This window comes from Protopterus annectens, chromosome 10.part0 (assembly GCF_019279795.1).
Source record: "Protopterus annectens isolate FY-2018-M chromosome 10.part0, PAN1.0, whole genome shotgun sequence".
Lineage (NCBI taxonomy): Eukaryota > Metazoa > Chordata > Ceratodontiformes > Protopteridae > Protopterus > Protopterus annectens.
The window spans coordinates 530,218,104-530,244,409 of record NC_056744.1 but is presented as its reverse complement, the minus strand read 5'-3'; the positions used below and the strand labels follow the sequence as shown (position 1 = coordinate 530,244,409).

Genomic DNA, 26,306 nt, shown 5'->3' with positions numbered 1-26,306 from the left:
ACACCCTGGGGGCTGTGGTGAGACCAAAGTGAGGAACTCTGAATTGAAAGTAACTGCATCCCAGCTGGAAGCAGGGGAATCTTCTGGATCATTTGTCCATCTTTATATGGTAATACCCATCTTGAAGATCTGTTGAGCACATCCAATCATCTTTTTCCAAAAATGGAAAAATGGACTGTACGATGACCGTACAGAATTTGGTTTGACAAACTGATTTGTTCAGTACACTTGGATCCAAATCAGTCTCCAGTCACCTGTCTTTCTTGGATCTAAAAAGAAACTTGAGTAAATTCCAGACTTTCTCTGGTCTGGTGGAACTCATTGGATGACTCTTTTTTCAAGAAGTTTTTATATTTCTAGAACTGCTTGTTCCCTCTGACTGGGTGGAACATCAGGGATTTTCTTGCATATGTGAAGTGGAAGGGAAAAGGGAATTGTATAGCCTCTGGATATAATCCTCTGCAGCCAAGCATCTAATGTTATTTTGCAGGCATTTTGGTGCAGGGCTAATCATCCCCTGACTGCCTCCAGAGGAAGACAATCGGGCCTCCTTTCAGAAGCACTGGTAGGATTTACCAAAGAAAGAATCCTTGAAACCCTGATTTTGCAGGCCACCTCTGCTGCGTGGGCAGTGTCTTCCATTAAAGTCCCCCCCTCTGCCTCTGGGGGAACTACCTCCATGTGTGTTGTGAAAAGGCCCTTGGGACATTTAGAACCACATTCTTCCACTACTTCTCTGATTTCTAGAGAAAGGCTGTTGAGGAGTAGAAAAATGTATGCCCACAGCAGAAAGGGTCTTTCCATCCTTTGCACACCTGGAGAAAGCTTCTCTAACTTTTGGACCAAATAGGATGATTCATCAAAGGGTGCATTGACAAATGAAGACTTAAATGATTCTGAAAAAAATCACACAGGCACATCCAGGTGTGTCTCTCAATGGCAAAGCCTGAACACACTGCTCTGGTGGTCCCTTTGGCTGCATGAGCAATGACCCTCATGGGCAAATTGGACACAGACTCCAGGGTAGCCAATTAGGAAGCCACCTTTTCTTGGATGCCCTCAGAAACAGTTCCTGAGAGGGTATCCGATAACTCCTTGACCAGATCCCTCTGAAATCTAGTGAAGTGTGTCAAGAAATTCAAGAACCTTAAAGCAAAGATCGATGAAACATAGACCCACTTTCCAAACCTATCCATCACCCGAGACTCTCTGTTGGGTGGATGTATGGAGGAACTCTCTTTGTCCAGTTCCTTTTTCATGGCTGCTGCCATGACCATGGCATCAACAGCTAATCCTTTGGCCCAGAACTGTTTGTCTTCAGGGGTGGACAGTATTTTGTCAGGTTTTCTGGAGAGAGGTTTAGTAGTATCAGGGGCCTTCCACACCCACTGAGAGATCAACTGAATGAGCTCATCAGTGGGTGGAGTCACCCAAGAGGTAGAGGGCTGAGTGCCAGAGGCCTGCAGGTACACTGACTCCTTGCAAGAGGGATTTTGGGACTTGTAGTCACCCATCTGTTTCAATATTTCCAGGATATCTCCAAAGGAGGCATCATCAGGGGTTGAACATAGGGTGGGGATTCTTCACCTTCATCGAAGCCGGTGTCTTTGGTGACTGATTCCTCTGGTGAATTCAAATGCTTCCTCTTGCGCTTTTTCTTCTTTGGGACCTCCTCAGTGGGGTTATCTGGGCAGGTATCACAACAGAAGAGAACTGTTATCTGAGACTCCTGTGGTCTTGGCACTCGCTGACTCAGTGGGAGTGCAGGTTGAATATCTGGGGATGAGGAGAAAAGGGACACTGGCTCCGAAGTGGAAGAAGATGAAGTTGGACCCCCAAAGAAGGGAGCCCGGAACTGAGAAAGACTGCTTGGGATCTACGTCTTTGAAGTACAGGCTAACACAGAAGGCCTCTGGCTAATGAAGTTCGCAGATGACTGCAAACTAGGAGCCATAGTCAAGTCCCCAAATGATGTGGACATCCTACAGAAGGGCCTCACTGAGACAGATGCCTGGCGTCAGAGCCATGGCCTCAAGCTCAATGCCAAAAAGTGCAGTGTCATCCCCTTTGGTAAAACCTCTGTACCCATGAACTACCACATAGGCAGCAATCTACTTAACACCGAATGTGTGATAAGAGACCTTGGGACCCAGTTGGACAGTAGTCTCTCCTTTGATGGTCACATCACCACAGTAGTCAGGAAGTCCTTCTATGTGGCACACCTCATCATAAAAGGGTTCTCATCCAGGAAAAAAGAGGTCATTGTTCCCCTCCACTCGACACTCATTAGACCCATTATAGAGTACAATGCCCCTTTTGGAATGTACCTCACAAGACATTTGCAGCAGCTGGAAAGGCCACAGAAGTACCTCACAAAGAGGATTACTGGCCTCAAACAAATGCCCTACACTGACCGCCTCAAAAAACTCCAGCTTTACTCCATAGCATATCGCCTACTCCGAGGTGATTTCTACCTAACATATAAAGCTATGTCAAACCCAGAGCTGTTGGACATGCTACACCTAAAGAAATCCCAATCCCTCCGAACTACACGCTGTAGGGACTTCAACCTTGTCACCACAATAAACAGGACATGCTGGAGGGATAGATTCCTGTCCCAGAGACTTCCCATACTCTGGAACAGGTTACCCATCTATGTCAAGCAAAGTTCTTCATTAGCACTCATCAAGAAATATCTTGATGAGTGGATGGGAAATAGGAAATACACCCCGGGGATCACTTCTGTGTCTCTGCTTGACAGTGGCACAGGAAAATAACTTTCTTGGGTGGCATAAGCCAGGAAACCTTTTTGGCTAGGCTTACGTAGGCCCTTGGGCCGATAGCCTAATACCTACCTATGAACTGTGGTCACTCCTCACTCTGAGAAGACAGCCTCTGAGACCAAAGCTGGAACTGAGCTGATTTGTGCCAAAGTCCCAAGATGCAGAGACAATTCTGAAAAAATACGTGTCGACTCATGCCCCCCGGAGCTGGCAGGACAGACTTGGCCCCATGAGGCTTCCTAATCCAAAGGGACCGAAGATCTCCAACCAAGAACCGGTTCTGAAGATAGGGATATCTCCAGAACCAATGCAGTCGGGGTCAGACAGCTTGGAGCTGAGAACTCCAATGCTTCTGAAGATGTCAGAGGAGAAAAATGTGGAGGGGTAAAGGAAGAATTGGCTCCCATACCCAAGGGGGCTGGGACCGAAGAGGTGAAGACAACCCTTATTCAGCAGCATCTCCATATCATCTTCAGTTAAGCTCTTGGTGAGATGGATAAAAAGGGTGGAGGGTGATTTTGGCCTTTCCAGAAAGGGCAAAGGCAGCCTTCCTGCAAAGAGGTCAAAAGAAGGTGAATATGATGTCTATGGAAGAGATATAACAGATGGTTCATCAATTTGCTTACTCAGTGTCAAAATAGTCGATAATGGAAGAGATGCCTAGACTGAAAGTTTTGGTGTTGAAAATTTGAAATGCTCCTGCTCCAAAATGCTAGGTGCCAAAGACTGTTGGATCAGATAAACTCGGTTCAGTAGGTCCTTTCAGGACAGAAGTTTTGGTGTAGTAGTCGGTCAGTTCCACAAGTTCTAAAGGTACCGAAGACTTAGCCTTTTTCGAGGATGGTGCCAATGGAGTGGAAGACACCAATAGGCTTTTGTGTTTTTGCAATAACTTTGGAAGACAAAGATGAGGAAGAAGAAGACACATCTGTCTTATTCTTAGCTTTATTAGCACTGGATAAGGCCTCACTGAAGGTTGATGGAAGCATTCCTTCAAAATAAGTTTATATTATGGCTTGCCACTAGTGCCCTGTGACTGAAACTGTGGCATATACATCAGTCTTCTTGAAGGTGAACAAGGCCTAGGCAATAAACACCTAGTGAATGTACATCTGACATGGGGATTTTGTGCCCGCATTTCTAGAATCTTTTGAAACCAGTGACTTTAGGTTTATCTGCCATACTGACAATATTTTTAAAGTTTGTAAATAATTGGTGACTACAAGCCAGTTATACAAAGTACACACACACACACACACACACACACACACACACACACACACACACACACACACACACACACACACACACACACACACACAGATTCAGAAACAGCAACAAAACTTACTGAAGAAAGAAGTAGTTTTTAATCTAAGGAGAAGCAGCAGGAAGAAAACTGTCAACAATGATAGCCAAGAATATACCAAGGTGTATGGGAGAAGGAAGAATTATCAATGATGATAGTTTAGAATACACTGAGGTGCATGGAAAGAGAAGGAGAGGATACATTTAAAAGTGGTATAAAGAAGTGAGTAGGTTAACAACTAAAGATAGAGAAGAAAGAAGAAACTCATTCAAAAATGTGAATTATATCAAAACGTTTTACTTAGCGCGAGAGCAATGGCAAATGCAGTTCTCAAGAAAAGCAGCAAACGAGATCTGAGGCAACTAGGAGAGGAGCATTGTAGGTAAGGGTTAAGCTCGAAAGATTTTGGCTTTCATGAGCTGTACTAATGGCTGAGTTGGTTCTGAGGAACCAAACCCATATTTCGAGGATAAAATAAAAATTGACATCAGATTGTTTTGTGAGAATGTTGTGGAGAAGTATGGAATAGGTAATAGAATTAGTGGAGTGTTTTTATGTCAGCATATCAGAAGAATAGAGTGGCAGTGTTAATGAATGGATGGCTAAGAGAAGAAATTTGCATGAAGTGTGGTATAAGGCATAGATGTCAAATGAGTGGAATATTGGCTGCATTGGTAATGAATGCAATAGTTAGTGAAATACCTTATAAAAATGAAAGATGGTAGACATGTGATGTAAAAAGAAGGTGGTGATTCCAGTCATTTTGACAAACACATTCATGAAAAACATAGCTCCTCACTGACCCTATTCAGTCGCAACCCAGACAGTTGGATGGGAGACTGCAGATTCACTCCTGAGGTGGCACCCATGTTCCTCATGGACAGGAGTAGCCGGTGTTGATCACAGACCAGCTCTGTTCATAAATTTGTTTTGTGAAGTATCAAAAAACAAAAAAAAAGCCAAATGGTGATACTTGGGATTAACATGGCTAGGCTTGAAAAGGCACTAGGGCCACTAGCCTAGTAATCTCCTATGAACCTAAGAAAATAATATCTGTTAATAAAATATACATGTAGACATCTAAAATACAAAGACATTAAGGTCATTCTGTTTCTTTGAAAATAAATATAGTACTGTCAGTGCTTCAAAAATATATGAAGAGCTGTAGAAAACAGTGGATTTAAAAAAAAATCAAGTTTTGACTTACTAGATGTCTGAAAGGTTGAAAAGACTGAACTCCGATGGCCCTTTGCAGGTTGCAAACTCCTGAATGCAGTAGTAGGAACATTGGAAATGGAAAAAAAATAATATTTTGAAGGCCTGCTACTACCACCTGTGTTTACATTAGTGCAAGGCAGAATAGTTTCTTTAATTAATATTGCTGCGATATTCATTATGTGTACTGGGATGCACAAAAAACTTTTACTAGTCAGATGGGTGGCAAGCTTCCTTGCGAGCTCTTATGTGATTGCCTAATACTGTTGGGATGATCATGTGACATGCACACCCAATAGGATTGTTGCTTATACTTAATGCCCAGTGCTATGTATTCCTCTCCCCCCAAATGATAAAAAATGTACTTTGAGGTACATACTGAATACTTACTAGTGTAGCAACGTTATTGCCATACTAACATGCCATTCACCTCATCTGTACATAAAATAGGCTAGTGACTTTGTTTTTATATACATTACATACATACATGCATGCATAATAAGGCATTCTAATACATTTTCAGAGTCTGCTACAAATTTGGAATGACGATGAACTCTCCGTACAACTTAGTTTCATTTTTGTGTTCTTGACCATTTGTATTCAATATTCAATCTATTTTCTGTTGTGGACTCGTTTTGGGACTGTGTTAATTGCTCTTTTTCTTGTAGTTGCACATTTGCATGACTTCTTCGTACTAGACTACTTTCTCAAGTTTGTAATACATTTTATCTCATCAAGAGTACTGTCTCCAGTTTGTAATATGTTTTAATTGGTGTTCTCTCAGCTTCTGCTTGCCAAGGCATTCATGTGTTTGAGAGGTCTTCACTTTGCTTTGTACAACTGACAATCTCCTTGAAACCTGCTCTGTTCAGCTGCTTCACTGATTACTGTCTTTTCTTGCTGATCCTGCCAAGATTGCAAGATTCTCACTGCATCTCCTCTCTTTAGAGCTGTGAGTCTCCTGGAGCACTTGCATACGTCTCAGCTGTCCCTGATTTTCAGGGATGTCCCTGAATTTGACTCAAATTTTAGCTTTGTCCCTCTTAATCCCTCCTAAATCTAGTGACGTTTGGAGGAAAGGTGGTGAATTACACTTAATTAATAATGATAATAATTAAGAGTTATAGACTTCTTTTACTTCAGAAAATGTGTATTAATTCATATGCTCTGAATCTGTCAATGTTTCAAGTTAATAGCACTAATATTTTAAAAGTGTCCCTGAATGTCCCTGATTTTTTCTTGACTTGTCCCTGATTCTGTGAAAATTTGTCCCCAATTGGTTGAGAGGTCTGAGCACTTGTCATAAAAAAATATGTGTTTCTGGGAATTTTTTCTAATATGTCTATATTCTTACCCTGATTGTCTGGTATTAGTAAGGAAGTGGTCAGTACTTTTTCATTCACTCTTCTGTGTATTGTAAGTAAATGACCTGGTAAGGGACTAAGATTCTGCAAAGTATTTCTGTATTCCAAAACAACATGGTGACTTCTCCCATGCTACTGTTGCACATTATGTTCATCAGGTCGTTTACTGTAAGTATAGTTCTCCGCTTACTCATTTGACTGTGGTTAAATCTATGTTCATTCAGTTCCAATCATGAAGATTTTTGCCATTGCCAACCACGCTGTGGAGTCCCTCAAGTTACATCTCTCTTGCATCATTATGGTACAGACTGCCCATAAGACAGTTTTGCTCCACTTTCTCTGTCTGTGCTGATATTCTTGGCCAGTACATTGTAGCTTTCTTACACTTTCCTTGCACTGTCTTTCAATACATATTTTCATTGTTTCATAGTTTGTTTGTATTACATAAAGGTTAAAACTCTGACTCCTTGACTCATTTGTTTTTTGGGCATATTTTCTTAGCTGGTTAAGACCATAATCTACTTGCATTTGAAAATTAAGCCTTGGACCCAACTTATTTCAAGGACATTAAACCTCTGATACACCCTTTTATAACCTTGAACCCAACTTAAGACTGAATTTCCTTTTTGATGTTTTTTGCTATGGCCATTCTGTCATGGTCACCATTTAACTGTGTTTCTAAGTCCATGTCAGTACATCTCTGAAATCATTTCACTTTTCCTTATGTCATTTGTATTATAATAGAAATGTCTGATGCTTCTAGGAGTTCAGCAAATGTGGTATAATGTGCTTCCTTGCCTGATTAATTTTACTTTTAGGTCATATTTTTGCACATTAAGTAATATATTCTTGGTGGTACCGTGTGCAAAAATGGCTGACTGCTACTGTCCTGACAATTATCAGCTATGTCCATACTGGCTCCCATTTTTATTGCCATTAGTATTATATTGGGTGTTTTCAGTTTAGTCTTCATTTTTACATTACGTTACTTCCATTTTGTATGTACATGTCCATTCTTTTGTATCTTTGCATTAAATGCATTTGTCGTTTTCCTCACTTTCTGTAGTTTAACAATTTTAAATCCATTCATATCGGCTTCTTTTAATATATGTGTATCAAGGGTTGTACACAAAAAGTGGATGCAGTTTTTTAAATGTGCTCTGGTGATACTCTGTGATTGGCCTTGACTTACAAATGTATTTTTTTCAATGGTTATTCTTTTGTTACCTCCTTGTCTTAATCAGAAACTTCTACACTGTCCCTAGGTGTGTACGTTTGTAATCTACTTAGCTAGTAAACTTCACTGATGGTTGTGGCTGTACAAGTCTGCTGAAGCTTGTAAGCATGGATAGAAATACAGGTGCGCATGCAGTTTCTAAATGTAGATGAAAAGTTAGAATTAAGACAAGTAATGACATACAAATGAAGTGTGTTAGAAACCAGATATTTATTTATTTATTATTTATTTCTGGTTTGATGACCGGGGAGGTCCACTGGGCTCAAGGAGCCCATTTTCAGTGGAAGCCCAGGGAGAAAAGCTCCATAAAACATAGTAGACATAGTAATAGTTAAGTAAGTAGTACATGTTATAAAGTTAAACATAAGTAAAGTAAAATAGCAACATAGTATAATGTACAATGCATATTTACATGTTTATACATTAGAGAACAGTAGTACAGAATCTCACCATAGTACTGAGGTTTTAAATCATCTGAGAATGGTATTAAAGTCACATTTGTAAGAAAACAGTAAGATTAATCTCCTATTGGGTATGGTGGGAAGATACTTTATGTGTATGGATGTATGCATGTATTAAGCAGGATTAGGTAGGTAGAGTACAATTGCATTTCCTGTTATTGGAGAGGTAAGAATAGAGCTGGGTTTTGAAGTGATCAAAGTTTTCAGAAATTCTTAGAGAAGGAGGAAGAGCGTTCCATTTTTTGGCTACGGAAAAGGATAGAAGAAGCTGACCTGGGGGACGATTTGGTTTGTTTACAGAAATTAGATTTTGGTGGGCGAAATATACTCAAGGCTTGCTTATGTCTGAAAAGTAGGTGAATACGCAGGTTGTACAAATAATGGTATAAGTAAAATTTTGGGGACAGGTGTTGCACATTTTTTTATACTTTGTCTGTGTTGCAAGTATTTGCATGGTTCTTTTTATGACTTTTTTAGTGTTACAGCCTTGATTATTTTTTTGTTTGGCTTGTTGGTCATCATAGCCCTAAAGGTTGCGCACTGTGTAGATTTACAGATCACACATTGTAGCAGACCATATTCTGTAGGTCTCCAGATCTATATTAACCAGTAATGTAACATGCAGGTAGGTGCATGCATGAATGGGTGTGCCTTCTTTGAAGGTTGGGTGTTAGGCTGGCACCTCGGCACCGTAAAAATCCACTGCCAATCATTAGCGGACCGAAGTTCTGCTGTGGCTACCCCTAACCGGGAAAAGTCGAAAGACATTAGTTTAATGTAACTGACATTGCTAATCTGTTTGTGCTGGAATAATGAAGTGGTATTAGCACTCATGTTGGTGACTGTTAAAACAAATATTTTCTGTCTCCTAGATTAGAACAACAAGATGGCATTGTCCACTAGTTCCAGGTTAAGCAAAGTTGTAAAGCAGATTTACATGGAACTGACACAAGGAAGTAAAGTACAGGCTATGTATGTTTGGGTTGATGGAACTGGAGAAGGACTTCGCTGCAAGACCAGAACTCTGGACTTTGAGCCGAAGAGCGTGGCTGGTAAGGGCTTATTAACTTAATTTTACCATGCCTTCAGAATTCAAGATCCTTGTATTATGATGATGATGATGTTGTCATGTGCGTGAAATCTCTGCACAGTGCTTGCTGTGTGTATTTTCAGCAGGAGGAATTGGTAATATTTTTGGAAACCACCGATTTGTTTTGTGCAAGTGCAAGCATATAATCATTTTATGCAAGTACAAATATGCTAAATATGCCTAATATAGCAAGTATTTGAATATCTGATTCAGCTTTTCTATGTTCCTCATTTTAGCGCTTCTAGGGATGAGGTAACTTTTCATGGGTGATCAAATATGCCAAGTGCAATATTTCATCAGGCATCCAAGTTTATCACTATCCTAGTATTTCATTGCAGGCCAAGTTTAAAAAAATGAACTTAAGTTGCTTTGCAAATTAAAGTTTTGGATTACAGCATATACCCCAACTATAACTTTACCTCAACCAAATTTTGATTACCTGTTACTTTGAAAATGCAGGCTGGATATTCAATTATTTGCTCAGAAACTATCCTCCTAAGTTTGTCTTTGAGTAATTTGAACATTTTTTTCCCACTCCTAATATGAACTTCTGAAACGTGTAGTTCTGTCTCATCTGATTTGTCATTGAAACTGTCTTACAACAGGATTAATTTGAAATCTATTAGTTATAGTAATTGTACCCATAGAAGGGTGCTGATAACATTAAGAGGAAGACTCAGGTCTTTAATTCTAAGGAAGTACTAAAATGATATTTTGTTGCAGTTTTGGCAGAACCATAGCACTGAAGTTTCAAAATGACATTGGTTTCAAAAACTGATATAGTTTTGAATAGGCAAGCCACCTGTCAGGAAGGCATCCTTAAACATATTTACTTCCATGTTTTTTTTTTGAAGCAAGAGTAGGCCTAAGATGCCATGACATTTTCTTTTTCTTGAGAGTGCATTTCAGACTAGTGATATTTAAGCATTCAGCCTTTATACCACTTTAATTTTGAAGTGTATCCCTAATCTTTAAACAAATAGTGCAGTATGTGTGTTTTTCCCATGTGAAAGCTGTTGCTTGTAACATTTTTGTATTTTCTAATACTCAGAGCTGCCAGAGTGGAACTTCGATGGCTCCAGTACATACCAGTCTGAAGGCTCAAACAGTGACATGTACCTCATTCCATCTGCTATGTTTAGGGATCCTTTCCGAAAAGACCCAAACAAACTGGTACTTTGTGAAGTCCTGAAGTACAATAGGAAACCTGCAGGTAGGAAGTGGTATCTTTACACTTGCTTTACCAAATGGCCATAAACAGCCTATCATAACATATGCCATTACTGGGCCCAGCCGTGTATTTTTTATGTTAATTTTAAATGTGCCTCTTTAGTGTTTCTTAGTGTCAGCTTTTACACCCTTTTAAGACACTAAGAAACACCAAATGTTTTCTTAACCCTGTAAAAGTTGGATTTAGTTTTCAGTTTGCATCTAACAGTGGAGAGTGTGTGTGTGACATGTTGGCCCGAAACTCTGCATCCTTTACTAGTATGAACTTTTGAAGAGCTGTTTTATTCAGTATGGAGGAGCTGATGCAGTGTTGGTGAAGTGTTCCTTTCACTTATCTACTTAGTACAGTCCTTTTGTGATGGAATGTATGTACTGGAAGCATATGGAGCATCTGTTTTTTTTTGTATGTGGAGACAAAGATCTTAAACTGTGCAGCTGTGCGGTGTCATGAATGTGCGATAGAGAATGGTATAACTTCAGAGGTGTGAAGGTTTTGTTTGGACAGGGTTGTCTGACACTAAGCCCAAACTAATTGGAAGTAAAATTAATACTCTGTGCATTGGGTAATAGTTAGAAGCCTTAAGCCATGAATATCTGTATCATATTGCTGACAGTTAATATAATATTTTGAGTCTTGAAAGCATAGAGGCATCAGCTGTTCAGATTTCTTAATGGTAATAAGTAACTTGAACCCCTGGATGATACGAGGCTCACCCTACATCTCCATACCATTGACTAGGTATTGCTGCTAAAGCTTCCTTGAGTCATGCCAGTTTTAATAAGTAACTTGAACCCCTGGATGATACAAGGCTCGCACTACATCTCCATACCATTGACTAGGTATTGCTGCTAAAGCTTCCTTGAGTCATGCCAGTTTTAATAAGTAACTTGAACCCCTGGATGATACAAGGCTCGCACTACATCTCCATACCATTGACTAGGTATTGCTGCTAAAGCTTCCTTGAGTCATGCCAGTTTTAATAAGTAACTTGAACCCCTGGATGATACAAGGCTCGCACTACATCTCCATACCATTGACTAGGTATTGCTGCTAAAGCTTCCTTGAATCATGCCAGTTTTCCATGTCTTCCATAAATTCTGTTGTGCAGAAACTCAAAAAAGTTATTCTGAAGTGCTTCTGCTGTGATAAGTGCTTTGCACATTTTTGTAAATGTGTTGTGCATCTGACTTATGCAACATTTTAAACTTTTGAAGGTAGAAGGCTCTGGAAATGCCATTCAAGTGAGTGTTCACCAGTTCTAGTGACTTGCACAACATTTACTTGCTGCAGGTATTGGGATATTTGCACACAAAATTCAGTAAGTGGTACCTTCATAATAGTACATTAATATCTTTTTCTTCTTTTTCTTTAGGCTGTTCCCATTAGGGGTCGCCACAGCGATCATCGGTTTCCGTTTCTTCCTGTCCTCAGCATATTGCTCTGTTATACCAACCACCTGCATGTCCTCTCTCACCACATCCATAAACCTTATCTTAGGCCTTCCTCTTTTCCTCTTACCTGTCAGCTTCATCCTTAGCATCCTTTTCCCAATATACCCAGCATCCCTTCTCAGCACATGTCCAAACCAATGCAATCTTGCCTCTCTGACTTTCTCTCCAAACTGCCCAACCTGAGCTGACTCTCTAATATACTTATTCATAATCCTGTCCACCCTCGTCACACACAGTGCAAATCTTAACATCTTTAACTCTGTCATGTCCAGCTCTGACTCCTGCCTTTTTGTCAATGCCACTGTCTCCAACCCATATAACATAGCTGGTCTCACTACCCTCTTGTAGACCTTCCCATTCACTCTTACTCGTACTTGTCTGTCAGAAATCACTCCTGACACTCTTCTCCACCCACTTCATCCTGCCTGTACTCTCTTCTTCACCTCTCTTCCACACTCTCCATTACTCTCAACTGTTGATATCAAGTATTTAAACTCATCCACCTTCACCAACTCTACTCCCTGCATGCTCACCATTCCACTATCCTCCCTCTCATTCACACACATATATTCTGTCTTAGTCCTGCTGACCTTCATTCCTCTCCTCTCTAGAGCATATCTCCACTTCTCCAGGGTCTCCTCAACCTGCTCCCTACTCTCACTACAGATCACAATGTCATCTGCAAACATCATAGTCCATGGGGACTCCTGTCTGATCTCGTCTGTCAACCTGTCCATCACCATTGCAAATAAGAAAGAGCTGAGGTTATCCTTGATATAATCCCACCTCCACCTTAAATGCATCCCTCACTCCCATCGCAGACCTCACTGCTGTTACACTACCCTCGTACGTATCCTGTACCACTCTTACATACTTCTCTACCACTCCCAACTTCCTCATACAATACCACAACTCCTCTCCGGGCACCCTGTCATATGCTTTCTCTAAGTCCACAAAGACACAATACAACTCCTTCTGACCCTCTCTGTACTTCTCCATCAACACTTTCAGAGCAAACATCGCATCTGTAGTGCTCTTTCCTGGCATGAAACCATACTGCTGATCACTAATCTTAACCTGGCTTCCACTACTCTTTCCCATAACTTCATGCTGTGACAAATCAGTTTTATCTCTCTGTAGTTACTGCAGCTCTGCACATCACGTTTATTCTTAAAAATTGGCACCAAAACACTTTTTCTCCACTCCTCAGGCATCCTATCACTTTCCAAAATTTAATTAAACACTGGTTAAAAACTCCACTGCCATTTCTCCTAAACACCTCCATGCTTCCACAGGTATGTCATCTGGACCAACAGCCTTTCAATTCTTCATCCTCTTCATAGCTATCCTTACTTCCTCCTTGCTAATCCGTTGCACTTCCTGATTCACTATCCGCACATCATCCAACCTTCTCTCTCTCATTCTCTTCATTCATCAGCCCCTCAAAGTACTCTTTCCATCTGCTCAACACACTCTCCTCACTTGTGAGTATGTTTCCCTCATTATCCTTTATCATCCTAACCTGCTGCACATCTTTCCTAGCTCGGTCCCTCTATCTAGCCAATTGGTACAGGTCCTTTTCTCCCTCCTTAGTCTCCAACCTTTCATATAACACTTCATAAGCCTTATCCTTAGCCTTCGCCACCTCTGTCTTTGCCATGCACCTCATCTCCTTATATTCCTGTCTACTTTCTTCAATCTCTCTGATAATCCCAGTTCTTCGCCAATCCCTTTCTCTGTATACTCTCCTGTATTTCCTCATTCCACAACCAGGTCTCCTGGTCCTCCTTCCTCTGTCCAGATGTGACACCAAGCACCTTTCTAGCTGTTTCCCTTACTAGCTCTGCTGTAGTTACCGAGCTATTCGGTAACTCTTCACTCCCACCGAGTAACTCTTCCCTGAAATCCACCTCACAATCACCCTTTTTCAGTTTCCACCATTTGATCCTTGGTGCTGCCCTCACACTCCTCCTCTTCTTCTTGATCACCAACATCATCCTACAGACCACCATTCTATTCTGCCTAACTACACTTTCCCCTGTCACCACTTTACAGTCCCCAATCTCCTTCAAACTGGCCCTCTTGCATAGGATATAATCAACCTGTGTGCATCTTCCTCCACTCTTGTATGTCATCCTATGCTCCTTCCTCTTGTTAAAATATGTTTTCACCACAGCCATGTCCATCTTTTTCACAAAATCCACTACCATCTGACCTTCTGCATTCCTCTGCTTAACATCATACCTACCCATCACCTCCTCATCCCCTCTGTTCCCTTCACCAACATGCCCATTGAAATCTGCTCCAATCACCACTCTCTCACCCTTGGATACAGTCATCACCACTTTATCCAACTTGCCTTCTGTTTTCTGTTATTCTGTTTCTGACTGGTAGTGAATTAATTGTGCATAATTTTCTGAGGACAGTATTTAAAATCAGGTACAGTCATATGCATTTGCCAGTTTCAGTAAAAGTTGATGCTTATATGCTTGTTCGTAAAATGACACTGCCTCATTTGCAATGCACTGAATTACTGCTGAGTATAACTTATCCATGAGCATGTTGTAGAGGGCTTCCCTACACCTTGTCAAGGTTAAACTGCATAAGGTGCCAACTGACCAAGTTCACCTCAGTGAAGCTCAACTCATTGATTGCCTTTTTCCAAAGCTAATACTGTTGGTGCAATTTCTAAGTGCATGCCATCAATGATTCCTTTATTTGGGAGGTCTTCTTCCCTCTTTGTATTTATGCAAATGTGGGTTGGAGTTTATACAATGTCAGGGGACAGGAAGGGTTGCAAAAAATTCTTTAATTCTCGATTATCATCTGGATAAGGTTATGACCAGTTGTTTTTCATTGGATTGCAATATCATCTGTGTACAAGTCATAGTGGAACTGGCAAGATGTGGCCAATGGACTTTAAATGCTATATAACTTCCATGTTGTATGCTCACTCCCCCCACCCCTCGATGCACTGCTTTCGGATGGTTGGTGCTCACATTGTTCAGGCATGCAGTTCAGGAGCCCATTGAGGAGCCTAGCCAGTTTTCCAGTTGTGCCATAGCACTGTTGCATTGTCTAGTTAAGTGACTTAGTTAAGGTCTCAAAGGGACTCAGACCATGTACCGCACAAAGCAGCTCATTAACAAATCATAGCCTGAATCCTCTGGGCTAACTACCAGACTATTAATGTAACATTTTGTTATCCACACTGGCTCAGAATTTAAGTTGTAAAAGTTTTTGAATAATAAGCCCCCTGCCCCCACAATGATGTCCCTAAGTGGAAGCAGGACTATTCGACCATGGACGATTCGACCCCAATGCAATTGTATACACTTTCATGTTTAAATTTACATTTATTGTCTATGGGAGTAGCTAGTGGACAGTTTGACCCCAGACTATTTGACCCCAATTATATGTATAAAAAAAATATTTTAAGTTTTTAAAGTTTTATAAATGCATTTAATTGCTTAACATATCAATCATGATTTTTTTCCACTGGAATTATATATATTATTTAACTTTTTTATATGTAAATGTTAATTTAGTTAACATTTTATTTAATTTGCAAATATAATTAATTTAATAATAGTTTTTAAACTTAATTTTAAAATCAATATTATTTAACATTGTAAACATTAATATTATTTTTAATTAACATTAATAATATTATTACATGTATTTCAAATGCAAATGTTTTAAACAGTTATATATCCTCATGACTTGTTTTTTTCTTTTTTTCTTTTTTTTTTTTTGAGGCAGTCTTTGACATTTTCTCTAACTATGTGGATACATGAGCAGTGTATAACATTTTTTCTTCTTTATGTCAAAATATCTGTGGCTTATTTTTTTCTTGCTTTGCCATTTCAATGGGGTCGAACCATCGGGGTCAAACCATCCTGAGTAAAAACTTCCCATACCCCATCTCAAAGTTGCACTATGAAGTTTTAGGTATTACAAAGGATGTGTTCCTAGCACATTTGTTCTAAAGCGCAGAGTTTAAGCGGAGTTTAAATATCATTAAAAAATGTTTGTTCATTTTACTGCACTGCTACTAATTTTGAAACAAAAAAAGCGACATCAAGCAGAAGAATTTTATTAAAAATTCCTCCTGGTACCTTGTCAGAGCCTTTAAAGGACAGCATACAGTGTGAGTCATGTAAATAACAGAAGCATGGTGAGAATCAACCAATAAAAAACAAGGACAGTAAATGAAACATTTCCACTTAAAGTCAGTGTTAAGTCCTCTGGGTATCAAAAGCACCACATTCAAGTAAAATATGCTTTCCTTACATAGAAACTCTTTAGCTACTGAAATACCTCTTAAAATCCATATCTATTTGATCTAAAAATTGTAAAAAAAATATCACAGAATGTACTATGACCTACAAAGACATGTTTGGCTGCAAAAATTTCAAAACACTGACTTCTAATATCTTTTAAATGTTTCTGTATTTTCTTTGGCAGCAGTGTGGCATTGCTCTAGGTGCCCTTATATCCTCAATACCCTAGAACATGGGCATGATTGGGTTTAGCAGACCTTGTGAATGAATAAAGGCCCTGGGAAGGTAGTGTATGGTCAGCTGTGGGCAGTCAAAATGAGAGAAAAATAAAATGCTGCTTAGTTTTCTGTTCTCTTGGTTTTGTTTTTGATGAGATGTTGCTGTGTCATCATGCCTTTATGTCAACAGAAGATGTCTGTGATAGATTTATTGCATTTAAGCACTTATGCTATGTGCTAATTTGGAAATGCAGCACTAAGGTGATAGGAGTTTAATTCCATTACATTATGATGCAGTGTACAGTATGTGTTTGGTTGAAAATATGCACTTGCTCACAACCTCTTCAGTGTATTGTATGGTTGGTGCTGCCGTATGATTTGTACATGTCATTTGCCAAGAGTTATGGAAGTAACAATGTTCTTATTCATACTGCACTGTGCATTTTTTAGAATTTGTGTACAATGGAAATTTCGAGCCACATGTTTTATTTTTTTTTCCATTTTCTTACCTGCAGGTACTAATCTTCGCTACAGCTGTAGCCGGATTATGAAGATGGTAGCAGACCAGGTTCCCTGGTTTGGTATGGAGCAGGAGTATACCCTGCTGGGTACTGATGGACATCCGTTTGGCTGGCCATCCAATGGGTTCCCTGGGCCTCAAGGTAAGGAAGTGTGAACATGTAAAACCGTGAAAAGTTAAAGCTATCCATTGCAGCAACTACAAAAACATGTTTTATTAGTATGGGTGCCAGCAAGGGATAATAATGTCTTGAGTGAGCAAAAATAAGTTCATACTTCATCTATGACATATGTAAGTATATATAAAGCAGGACTCTCAGCAGGTTTTGAAACTATGTTGCTTTGTACAAGACATTTGTTTGTTGTCGTGCCCTTATTTTTAACATCACAGTGGGTGAAGTTCTGAGATTCTGTCAGTGATAAGTTCTTAAGATTCTGTTAGTGATTCTGTATGTATAGTGTATGCAAAGGATCACTTGATTCACCCCTTTTTGCCCAGTTATCTCCCTGCCCTCCCAAAATTCATTTTTGCAATCTAGACTAAAATTAATCAAGAGACTAGAGATGTCTAAGCAGCGTGATTAGTCTACAAGAAAGAAATCTGTTTCAACAAACTGACCTTTTTGTGTAATACTTGTTTTTGTTGTTGCTGCTGCTGTTGTAACCTATGCAGTTTTACTTTTTCCAACACCAAGGGGATTGTTGTAATGCCTTTTAATTTGGAAATATTTTAAGCAACTTGAAAACTAGAAACCTGATTTTTTTTTGTGACTTAAGCCTTGTAAGCATTAGACAGATTTATCTGTTATGAGCAGAAAATAACTTGAAAAAAATTCTTTGAGGCCAGTCGATGTTTTTTATGCCTAGTATAACTTTAGCTTGGGGCGTTAGCGGGATAGATTAAAAAATTGTTAAAAATGTAACAGTAGTGTGGAACAGTTGCAAATGAGAGATGACAGATAGCTGACAGGTAGCTGTCTAGCTATATTTTCACCATGGACACAAACTGGCCTTTTTGTGTAATAGTTGTTTTTGTTGTTGCTGTTGTAACCTATGCAGTTTTACTTTTTCCAACACTAAAGAGGAAATGTAAGAGGTTTGTTGTAATGCCTTGTAATTTGGAAATATTTTAAGTAACTTGAAAACTAGAAACCTTTCAGAAAGATAAGCCATCTCTGACGGCATAGAGGGATAAGGTCTTGACTATGGCAGGTGACCTAGGCTAGATTTAATGGCTCGTGCATTTTATGGACCTAGCACGGTGAACAGATATACCCGTCTGGGGGAGGGGGAGGTCGAGTAGGATGCACATTCAACCTGCAAACAAGGCAAGGGCCCTTGAAAAGTAGGAACATCCAGCTACAAATCTAATTAGCATAACATTTGAGTAACAAAATGGTACACTCTTTCCTCTTCAAGTAGGAATTTTCAAAAATGGTGTACAATCTGTAGAGATTAATGAACTCTCTCTTTCTCACTATATATATATATATATATGTATAGGTCTATATTAGATAGTTGAAGTTCCGTAACTCCGAACACCTAATGGTCGAACCATTAAGCTCGAAGTTACAGAATTTCGACTATGCAAAAAAAAAGAAAACGTACAAAACAATAACTTGTAAGCAGGGGGGCAAGCCCCCCTGCACCCCCAACACCCCCCACTACTTAAATATACCAACTCTGAGATCGCACCACATTGAAGTGAATGGAAACCTCCGCTTATGAAGATTTCCATTCAAATGCTCAAACTTTTACAAATTCGAACATATGGTCTCGACCATATGTGGTTCAAACTTGTAAAAGTTCGACTATGTGAATGGAACTCTATAAATAGATATATATATATATATATATATATATATATATATATATATATATATATATATATATATATATGTGTGTGTGTGTGTGTGTATATATATATATATATATATATATATATATATATATATATATATGTGTGTGTGTGTGTGTGTGTGTGTATATATATATATATATATATATATATATATATATATATATATATATATATATATATATATATATATATATATATATGTGTGTGTGTATATATATATATATATATATATATATATATATATATATATATATATATATATTTTTTTTTTTTTTTTGCAAAAGTAAAACTTTTTAAACTTTTTAAACTTTTAAAAACTGTATGCCATTGTGTACATATATATATATATATATATTTGTTTGTTTTGGTTTGGTAGCAGGATATCCTATGATGGGTGCATTTGTGTACCAGTAGACTGCATTCAAAGTAGGGCTGTATACTGAGGTAATGTGTTTTCCTGTTATGGCTGACCATTTAATATTAGGATCTGTTCTTAAACAGAGGTCCTTAATGGGTAATAGGAACAGACAGGAATAGATGATACAGGACTTGAATAACATTTTTTCAAGTGTATCCCGGAAACCTATCCATTAAGGACCAAACAAACTCCCACCTTTCTAAAGGATCCATAAATCCTTTGGAACCTGAGCTCTAAAGTAATGACTGTTGCCAGTTACAGCACCTGATTTTTTTTGTGTGACTTAAGCCTTGTAAGCACTGGACAGATTTATCCGTAATGAGCTGAAAATAACTTGAAAAAATTCCTTGAGGCCAGTCGATGTTTTTTTTATGCCTAGTATAACTTTAGCTTGGGGTGTTAGAATAGATTAAAAAATTGTTAAAAATGTAACAGTAGTGTGGAACAGTTGCAAATGAGAGATGACAGGTAGCTGACGGCTGTCTAGCTATATTTTCACCATGGACATAAACTGTTGTGTTTTTGTTCTGTTGATTTATGATGAGCCTTAGCTTATAAATTTCAGATTGTTTATTCTCCCAAGTTTTTTTTTTTTTTTTTTATTAATGAAAAGTTTATTTTTTCTACAGGTCCTTATTATTGTGGTGTGGGGGCAGACAAGGCCTATGGGCGAGATATTGCTGAAGCACATTACCGAGCTTGCTTATATGCTGGAATTAAGCTTTCTGGGATCAATGCTGAAGTCATGCCTGCTCAGGTGAGCTACACCATCCATTTATGCCATAATTGTTTTTTTATCCACAGTTTCTGAACATTTACTCTAGATGGCCACTTAGTTATATACAGATGTTAAAAGCAGACCTAAAAACACAAAAAAGTTAGACTTTCACCAGAAAAAAAATCCCACAAGGATTAAGTGGATGTACATATTTTCAGTGTACTCCGATGTATATGGCTGTTGTTACAACTTGACCTAAAGGTGTGTAGTACATACTTAGACATCTCTAACTTTTGTGGCTGTATACAAGATATATGACAGAGAGAACTTGACTGTTAATGGACAAAAAAGTAATAATTGTGGAAGATTTTGTATCACTTCCACTATGTCTTATTTTGGGGATATTTATTGTTATTGCTATTATTGGGCAGCCACAGTGGTGCACTGGTTAGCATTCTCACCTCACAGCAAGAGGTTCTCCGGTTCAATTCTCAGCAGGGTTGCCTTTTGTGCGGAGTCTGCATGTCCTCCCTGTGGTTGCGTGGGTTTCCGCCGGGTGCTCCAGTTTCCTCCCACATCCCAAAGACATGCTGTAAGTGGATTGGACACTCTAAATTAGCCCTAGGTGTGAGTGTGTGTCTTCTGTGGAAGGTTGGGAGCCGGGCTGGTGACTCGACACCATAAAACTCCACTGCCAGTCTTCTGTGGACCGTTCTGCTGTGGTGACCCCTAACTGGGAAAAGCTGAAAGAAGATTATTATTGCTATTATTATTATTTTGTTTACTTTATCTTTCAGCTTTTTTATTTTGAGTCTCTTTTTGTCCCCTTTAGATTTTTGTTTTACATTTGACTTGATTGTCACAATTATTTCATAGATTCTTCTATGCCACTTTACTGTATTAGGTACTTACATTCTACATTTTAGAAGAGTGAAGTTGCTATAATCTGCTGTGAACTTGTTCGCCACTTGTGTAAATGTTGGAATACAGCAATTTTAAATAAGGTTTACTTTGAAATGCAAGTAATCTCTTGTGTATTTTTTGGTACATTAAAGCAAAACTGAATTTATGACAATTAAATAGATTGGCTGCAAAAGCTGGCACAGAGTTGACAGAACTAACGAGTTTGAATGTACCTCAGGGTCATCCTGCATATGTTGAAAATACTGAACAGTTTTATTGCAAATGTTTTATCTGATCAGTATGACACTGCTTGGAGTAATGTGTGATTCTGCATACAGGCTATTAAGAAATGTCTTACAGTCATTAAAACCATAGAGTAAAAGTTTTGATTCAACAGTAGAAACATTGAATGGATATTTTGAACCCATACCATTAACTGGTGCAGAGAGGTTCTATTTTAACTACTGTAACCAGAAGGTAGGTGAGAATATATCCTGTTGTGATATAAAGGTGAAACAGTAGTAAACCGTATTCAGAGCTAACACTGAGTGTCTACATAACTAAGTTTTCTGTGGTATCAAAAGTGAAGATTATAAAAAGTGGTATCTGAAGCAAATCTTAGTTGGGTTTTTCAAACTGCTGTCAATGTGGGAAGTACAAATCATGCCATGCAACACTTTCAGAAGCATGTGGTGTTTTCAGGACCCCAAAATGTTCAAATTAGAAAGTCTGGTAATAGTGTATTGTTCCAATAGCAAGAACTACAGTCCTCATGAATGCTGTTTAAAGAATCAAAGTGTTAGTTGTGTTAAAATGGGGCATACGGAAACAATGTGCTGAAGTCGATGTGCATCTCTAGACCTTTTGCATTATTCTTCGAACTTTATTGTATTGTAATCTTTTTTAACTGTGTATCTCTTGATCTTTGTACTGTTTCCGGACTTTTTCTCCCTGGGCCTCTGCTGAAAATGGACTTCTGGTCCAGTTGGACACTCCCGGTAAACAATTGTCAAATAAAATAAATAAGTAAGTCATCTCAAGTTACATCACAACCAAGGGGCATCTTGACCAAAATAGCTTGGAGGTTTTAGGGACAATGGTAACTCTGCAGAGACTGTAAATTGTTGGAGAATTAGGCAACTGACTGTGAGATGTAGCTATCCTGTTATATAAAGGAGCTAATAGGCTCACTGAACTGAGGGACTGGATTTTAAAAACATAACTACAGTAAACTCTCAGTTAGCTGGAATTCAAGCAACTGGCAAAAAAAAAAAAAAATTGAAGAAATACAGTACAATTTTCATGTGTTGCACTTTCTGTCCCCCCTCACCACCCTAGAAACATAACTTAATGTTTTTAGAGTTTGAGTTTTAAAAAGGAATTTAGGAATAAATTCCCTCTCTCCCCAACCTGAAAACAAGTCAAACCAAAGAAATAGTATAGGGTACAGTGTTAGTCAAGCCTGTTTTTAGTAGTAACTCTCAAGCAACCAGAAACTACAGTCGGTTAACTGAGAGTTTACTGTATCCTCAGCATATCAGCATGTGTCACTACACAACTAATCTAAGAAGTGTGTAAATATCAGTACTCTCATGGGCTTTGTCCTTGATAATATATTATGATTTGGAGTCTGGTCTGCACCTTGTATCTACCAAAAATTAGGGAAACTTGATAGAAGGTGTAGAACTGGTGGTCTACCCAGATTGTATGTAACATGAAAAACTGAGCTTGAACACTGTCAGTGTCATGTCATACTGGAATTTGCAAAGCATTTTGCAACAACTCCAAGAAATAAACTGAGGGTTAAGGATAGGTTTGAGTTTTGAAAACCACAAATGGAATGCCTGTGGATGAGCATCCCTATGTATATGCTTCCCCAACACATATCCTTGCAGAAAGAAAGTACTCACAGATGTTGAAAAAGGAATTAACAAAAATTCCAAGTGCATTGTGGGGAAGGAAAGTCAGACTGTTAGCAGATCACAAATTGCTGCTTGATTTGCTTGGAGAACACAAACCTACGTACTATGGATGCCACTTGCATTCAGGAATGGGCAGACATTTTTCTCTGATTTTGAGTGTTGAGAAAGGAGCTTCAGAAGCATATGATAGTGCAGATGGACTTTCAATATTACTTTTGCCTGAAGGTACAGCTGTGGGAACAGAGATAGTGTCTGTACCCATGCTCTGGTGGCAGCTTATTTTCAAGAGGCTTCAAAAAATGCTGAGCTGGTTGCTATTGTGACACTGATGATGGTATTTTCAAAGGTCTTGAAATATTTTATAGAAGACGGGCTTCACAGGCTAGATGGACATCTGAAAATGTTTATACACTGAAGACTGATTTTACACAAGTCTATCAAAACTGAGGAAAGACCACTGCAAGACAACCAGGGGTAGTGAAAATGAAATGCCATGCCTTTAAAAGACTATTGGCCCAAACTAGATAGGTCTGTTGCTGCTTGGAACAAAAGGTGCAATGTTGGGTCCTAGAGCCATAGTTAGACAATCTGATGCCCTGTGCAGTTCCCCAAACTGACACCCCCATAAACTCATAGTTGAGGAGCAAAGCAAGTTTCTTACATGATGAAGACCATAAACAAAAGGTCTTAGCATGGAAGACCTCTCCAAAAATCTCTTCTGCTTAAAACTGTGCCAATCTACTTCATACAAATATAAAAATCAGCTTGCTGCAGTTGAATTGTGAATACAGAGTGGTACAAAACTTTTCCCCCTTCCGGTATGAATGTAAGATACTACTCTGAAGTACATATTTAAAAAAGCAGAGAATGACAAATGTTGGAAAATTATAAGCACATTATCAAATGGACGGTGTAAAATTCGTAGGCTTTAATGAACTGTATTATAAAGTTCTACTACACAATGTCATTTTTTTGTATCTGAAAAATGGAGATGCAAGATGTGTGATCTGTATTATTTTTCCACTAGTGAATTAGGAATGAGCAGGACTAAGACGGATTGTATATGTGTGAATGAAATGGAGGACAGAGGAAGCAGGGAGTAGAGTTGGAAAAGGTGGATTAGTTTAAATACTTGGGATCAACAGTTCAGAGTAATGGTGAGTATGAAAGAGAGGTGAAGAAGAGAGTGCAGGCAGAGTGGAGAAGTGTCAGGAGTGATTTGTGACAGACTTGTACCAGTAAGAGTGAAAGGGAAGGTCTAAAAGATGGCAGTAAGATGAGCTATGTTTTATGCATTGGTGACGGTGGCCTTGACGAAAAGACAGAAGTCGGAGACCGTGGTGGCAAAGTTAAAGATGTCATGATTTGCATTGGGTGTGATGAGTATGGACAGGATTAGAAATGAGTATATTAGAGGGTCAGCTCAGGCTTGGATGGCTTGGAGACAAAGCCAGAGTTGAGATTGCGTTGGTTTGGACATATGCTGAGGAGGGATGCTGGGTACATTGGGAGAAGGATGCTAAGGATGGAGCTGCCAGGTAACAGGAAAATAGGAAGTTCTAAGATAAGGGTTATGGATATGATGAGAGAGGACATGCAGGTGGTTGGTGCGACAGAGCAAAATGCAGAGGACAGGAAGAAATGGAAAGAGATGATCCACTCTGGTGACCCCTAATGGGAGCAGCCAAAAGAAGAAAAAATACGATTTTTGCCACTAGTAATTTGGTCATGTAGTGTGGTTTTCTATGTACTTGACTGCTTCAAAAATTAAGTCTGAAGGAGATTCAGAAAATTGCATGAAGGGGTAAATCAAAGATAAAAATAGAAACATGCCTTCAAAAATAGGTACATAATTTGCAGGGGTAATCTGGTCTGAAAATAGGAATGTTCCACAAAAATAGGGATCTTGATCAATATGTTATTCATGCTGCCAAGGTTTGCCTGTTTTATCATTTTCAGCACACAATTAGATTTGGTCATTGCTTGCCTTAACAACTGCTATAAAGTAAATGTAATTCTGATTACACCTTCTGATTTCCCCTGGAAATGACAGATCATCTTTCAGATTTAGTGTGTCTGTGGTAGAAACTAAAAAAAGCAAAGTCATGTTAAAAGTGGCCCATAAGGCATCAATGGTTTCACTAAGTGTTATAGCTAGAAGGTAAAGCAGTGGGGATGGTGAAGATGTCCAGCAAGAAATGACTAACTGAACAACAAAAAGGGAAAACCTCAAAAATGAAATTGGGGAATTGTTCGATGGCTGCTATTTTTTTTTCTGTCTTGTTAAGTTTGCAAGGAATCCTGTCTAGTGTTGGCAGTTATCTGTGAAGGCTATTATAATTAATTATCCTGACCAGTAATGGTTTTGAATGGAACATCATGATGATTGTCACAGAAAACTGACACCTTTGATATAGCGTTATCTATACCTCTCAACCTCTTATGGCTTTGTCCAGATTTCGTGCTCTAAGTAAAAGTGGGGCAAAGACCCAAAAATAGGGACTTTTTAAATATTGTGCTTACAAACTTAGAACGTTGATAGAGTAACAGATTTTGCATTAGCATGAATTTTGTGAAGGGCATGAAGTCTGAAACTCAAATGCCTGTCTTTGTTTTCTAACTTCAGTCTTTAATTGTTTGTCATTAATTTGCCGGAAAAGCACAATTTTATGAAAAACAGATGAAAAATATGAGACAAAAATCTAGACATTATGTGAAAATCTGCACAGTTGAGAAGCATGGCTAGGGAAAACTGCCAAGACTGGGGTAGGTTTGTGATGTAAAATGCTTGAAACTAGGATTGAGTCTGTGTGTTTTTTCATTTGTATAATGTATGATTTGTTTATGTTGTAAGTGATGGTTTAATAAAGATGTTTCTTGTTTAAAAATAGGACAGGAGATGAATAATTTATGTAATGTTGCTTAGGTTATATGATATATAACAGTATATGTGAAGCATAATGTTTGTTAATTTTAACTTGTTAATACAGTTTGATTACTTTTTTATATAAATGTCAATGTGCCTATGTCACAAGTGATAATTCAATAAATGTGTTTAAAAAAAGACTGGAGTAGAAAGGGGCATTTTCTTGTCCTTTTTCTATATGTGTTCCTTTTTCATCCCATTATCCTCTTCTGTTTTAGATTTAAATTATTTAATGAGACCTTGTATTTGACCCCTAGTATGTCTGCCTAACTACCTGCTTTTCTGCTTTGGAACTTGATGTGGAGGAGTGAATTGTATGTGTATGTATATTATGCCTCTATATTGGCATATGAAACAAAGATGATGTTCAAAATGATATACATATAACTAATGATGTATT

The 26,306-nt window shown here is 38.6% G+C and overlaps 1 protein-coding gene across 1 annotated transcript in view; it reads left to right on the top strand.

The window, feature by feature from the left end:
- Nucleotides 1-26,306, top strand: part of GLUL (glutamate-ammonia ligase) — a 62,489-nt gene that overhangs the window by 15,951 nt on the left and 20,232 nt on the right. Inside the window, exons 2-5 of the mRNA XM_044085388.1 lie at nt 9,239-9,418; nt 10,508-10,669; nt 17,155-17,301; nt 20,067-20,194. Coding sequence (XP_043941323.1) covers nt 9,253-9,418; nt 10,508-10,669; nt 17,155-17,301; nt 20,067-20,194 — 603 coding nt within the window. The 5' untranslated portion in view covers nt 9,239-9,252. The remainder of the gene's footprint in view (nt 1-9,238; nt 9,419-10,507; nt 10,670-17,154; nt 17,302-20,066; nt 20,195-26,306) is intronic.